Source organism: Mercurialis annua, linkage group LG8 (genome assembly GCF_937616625.2).
Source record: "Mercurialis annua linkage group LG8, ddMerAnnu1.2, whole genome shotgun sequence".
Lineage (NCBI taxonomy): Eukaryota > Viridiplantae > Streptophyta > Magnoliopsida > Malpighiales > Euphorbiaceae > Mercurialis > Mercurialis annua.
The window spans coordinates 38790522-38794903 of NC_065577.1; the positions used below are offsets into that span (position 1 = coordinate 38790522).

General features: G+C 34.2%; 1 protein-coding gene across 1 annotated transcript; it reads right to left on the reverse strand.

Moving 5' to 3' along the window:
• Positions 1 to 622: 622 nt before the first annotated feature.
• LOC126660631 (uncharacterized) lies at positions 623 to 3167 on the reverse strand. The gene is made up of 2 exons (XM_050354205.2): positions 3063 to 3167; positions 623 to 2532 (listed from the first exon to the last, which is right to left on the reverse strand). The coding sequence occupies exon 2, from the start codon at positions 2241 to 2243 to the stop codon at positions 735 to 737; it is 1509 nt and encodes a 502-aa protein (XP_050210162.1). The 5' UTR covers positions 2244 to 2532; positions 3063 to 3167; the 3' UTR covers positions 623 to 734.
• Positions 3168 to 4382: the final 1215 nt, after the last annotated feature.

Below are 4382 nucleotides of genomic sequence, written 5' to 3' on the forward strand. Positions count from 1 at the left end.
ATCAAATATGATATGCACCCAAATCAAGAATAGTTGATACGATTGGATAAAGAGCAAACTTTAAACAGATACTATAACCAAAATAATTATCAAGTCAAATCTTCTTTTCCTACAACATACACCCATTTTCTTCAATTATTAATCATACACTTGTTGCCGTGTGATTTAGTGCCTAACTGAAAAGTAAAACAACATTAGATAAGCAAAATACTGTTTGATTGTGATAGCCTTTCATATCCAACTAATAACTACCACCTAAGGTGTGCATCGGGCAGCCGATGAAAATTTTCAAACCGAACCAAACCCATCAACGCTGTAGTTTTTTGAGTTCATATTGCACTAAAGACCTATTAGAATTTGTCAGTTCAGTTTGCCGGAGGTAACTTCTACCGCAAACTAAGTTCTCGAGGTTAATGAGCAAGGAAAAACACACACACAACACAAGACAATGGTTTTAGATGAATGATCCTAACATCAAATGCATATTCATGATATATGGAATAAACTCAGAATGCGTAAAACACAGAATGCATATGATCATCGACAAAACATATATGTAAACTTATGATAGCAAGAGATATAAGAATGAATGAGAACAAAAAAATGCAATCAAGAAAAATAATGCAATCAAGAAAAAAAAATGCATATCATTTAATAAATTTCCTTTATGGAATGGGGTTAGTAAACAATGAAGCACCAACCATTCTAACCGTCATTACATCTTCAAACAAATTTCAGGTTGACAAATGTCCATTCACTCCGAGGAGTGGACGGAGGCATACACGGACTTCATGTTCCTCAGGCCCGACACGATGTTTGGGAACAATGATTTCAAGCATCGTTCCTGTCTCATCCCGGTATGCTTCCAGTTGGGCATCTTCTGGAATGCGGTTTGGAAGGGGGATTTCTCTAATGAATTCCCCTGGAGGGCAGTGCTCTGGTGTTGGATCTGTTAGCTTAAATGTCCTATCATGTCTCTTAATAAACGGCATGCAGGCTGTACTTATACAAGATATCTTCACAATTCCATGCAAATTAGTGTTCCTCCAAGTGACTTTCACCCTTTGGAGATCCGCAAAGGGTAGGCTGATAATGATTAAGAATGATTCATCGTCTTCGTATATTGTTTTTGCTGCTGTAACTGGCCCATAAACATTCTTCATGACTCCGCTGAACTCGTGTATCCATGCAGGCTCTACAGGATGAATATTCATATCAACCCTGTCGTTATGTGAGTTGTTAGGCAAACATTCATCATCGTTTCCGTGTGACGAATGATCCTTCTTCCGTTTGTGGCTGACAGGAGAAAGGTCCACACTTTCCCCGTTGCTATGGTCAGATGAGTGAGTAGATAGATTCAAACCAGAACCATTAAGCAACTTTTTGGGGTGGGGGTGGGCATTTCCATTGCTCTTTAGTGGATGAAGAGGGCGCTCAAGTTCGAATTCTGTGTTTGGAAGATTCCTCCAGGAACCGAAATCACTTGCTTCGGCGGGAATTGAGAAATTGATGTCTCGGCCGGTGAGCTCCATCCACCTCTTCTTCTCTTCCTCATCAATACTCATGAGATTGGGCGATCGAACAATTTCTAAGCCATGAACACATTGAGGATTAGAGAGACCCCTATAATGCTTCCTCTGCATCCTATGAGACCGAACAAAGCCTTTCTCGACACTGAATGGAAATGGGCGCTCCCCTTGGCGAGAATGCCCATTCATGTAACTCCTCAGCTGCATCTTACCCAAAGCATGTTCGGGCCTCTCCTTGAAAACCCACATGTACATATTCTCCATGTCATGCTGAACCAAGAAAGCATCTAACTGCAAATCTGCTTTCTCATATCCAGATACACCATTATTGTCCCTTATCACCTTGCACTTTGTTTTCTCATTCAGAACAGGCTTGAAATAGAAGCTAAAGAAAAACCAGGCACCCCAAATACTATCAAGCCGTTTAGTGCATTTCTTTGCAGCTTTAGGGATATGAACCACTGTCTCAACCTCATAAGTTTGAGGTGCAAGACTAACATCTAAGATGTCGCAAGGATCATTCCAGGCCAGGGAAGGTGGTGGGCTTGGTTCAGACGACAATGGTAAATTGATATCTGGAGGCCGTGAAAGAATAACTGATCGGTTCATCTCTCTCTCCAGTTCTTCATGTGTCAAAGAACCTGAATCCATTGACAGAAGTGTAGATGGATGATAATTTTCCATCGTCAATGTTGTGAGTAGAGCTTCCCCCATCTTTTTCCTTCGAATTCACTCACTTAATCCCAAGTCGCGACTCACAAGCCCACCCCAGTTATAACAAACTCATCAACAGCAACAGCAACAGCAGCAGCATAAATTAATAAATTAGAACCCAAAAAACCAACTAACCCCCACAATCAGTCAACAAAACCAAACAAGCAACTCATAAACCTCTTCATCTTTTACAGATTCAAAGTTTTCAACATCAATAATTCACTAAAATTCATCAACAAATCGGAAAATCAGCAAAGATCAGCTTTGATACCATTACTGCATCACCAACCTGGCCAAGGTGAATTGAACAAACAAAATCAAACCTTTGACTTTAAGTAAAACTTCACAGATTTACAAACATATGTGAACTACTAACTAAAAATCAAATTTCAATCCATCTTTACAATAATCAACTACAATAAAGCAAATCTCAAATCTCAAAATTTCATTTTTCAAGGATTTTAAAAATTAAGGTAATTAATAAGATAAAAGTATTTCCTTTAATGATGATATAAAGTGAAAGTTTCCAACTTTACAGGCATCCCACATGATCAAACCCCTCAATAGATTGAAATCTCAAAGAAAAATATTTTCTTCCATTTTCCCAGTAACCAAACAGATAAATTAAATCAAAGGGAGAAAACCCCAAATAAAAACAATTAAGCAAACCCTAGAATCTAAATTAAAACAAATAAGCAAACCCTAGAATCTAACAGATTCAAAGCAATAAAATTACAGCAATGAAAGAACCCTAATTCCTAAAAAAGGTAAATAATTATGAAATTCCAAAAAAGAAGAGCAGAGAGATTCGAAAATTACCAAAAAAAGGAGAGGCTTGAGATTAAAACCCTAAAAATCAGAGAGGCTATGCAAATTGGATCCCCAATTTTTTTTGTTGAGAGAGAGAATAAAGAGAGAGAAAGTTTAGAAGTTAAAATAGACGGAGTTAAATAGGAGAGTTGATCCAACTTAACGGAGTTACTGTTAAGTAACGGTGATAAGGAGACGATAAGAGAGGTCAAAAGTGGCGTCTGATGAGCGAGCGCAAGCAAGTGGTTGTTGCTGTTGTGTTCTTTTGTTGTTGTTTTTAACATGTGATTTTGGACTTTTATTTGATTTTCATTAAATTTATTAAATTTGTGTAATTGTAATTTTTCTAAATAAAGATAAATTTATAATTTATGGACTTATGAATGATAAATTAATAGAATTTGTGATTTTTTATACTTTTTATATTTTAATTATTAAAACTTTCTCAATTTCATAATTAATTAATAATAAATTATCAATTAATATGTATAATCACAAGCATGCTTCGAGTTTACAAACCATTGTTTATGTAATACAAAATAAAAACAATACAAAAATATATTTTATAAAATATATTTAATTTCTTAATTATTTTAATTTCGATTCAAATTCCATATCATATCTTATTAAATCTCTTTATACTCAATGATGAGATAGTCACTATAGCACAACGGCAAAGTTGAGCGTTCTAATTGGAACTAGTTAGAGACGCAACTTTTTTTTTCAAAATAAATATTCATTCTGAATTTTCATTCTAATTAGTAGAAATCTCCTATTAGAATTTAATATTTTAAAAATCGCCCCCTCGATTAAATTTTTTTTTGTTACACTATTTAAAAGTACGTTATTTCAAACTAAAATAAAGTTCTTTTACATATATTTTTTTACAAAAATAAGCTTATAGAAAATCTAATTGAACAAAAAAAATTGTTACTCATCATCTTCTATATCTTTATATACTTAAAGACTATATTTAGCTAGGCATATACTAAATTTAGGGACGAAAAACTTTCATTTTCAAGTGAAGTTATACATGAAAAAGTGGGAATTTAAAAATTTATTTCTACTCCCACTCATTACCAACTAAATAAAAAAAATTAAAGAGATTATATGATACTTTATATTGCTATTTCATTTTCCACAAGTTAAAAGGAAAAGGACTTCCACTCTTATTAAAAATAAACCCTAATATACTCATAATACCTATAGCAAATAGAAATATTATAAATGTGTTATTTATGAAAAAGTGAAGTGGGAAAAGTGGTATAACCTCAAAAAGAACTAGAGGGGTTTGTTAGCCACTTTTAATTTCTTTTTTAACAATTAAAA

What these genes read in the sequence shown, in the direction of transcription:
- LOC126660631 (XM_050354205.2), bottom strand. Translation starts at nt 2,243, where the DNA reads ATGGGGGAAGCTCTACTCACAACATTGACGATGGAAAATTATCATCCA.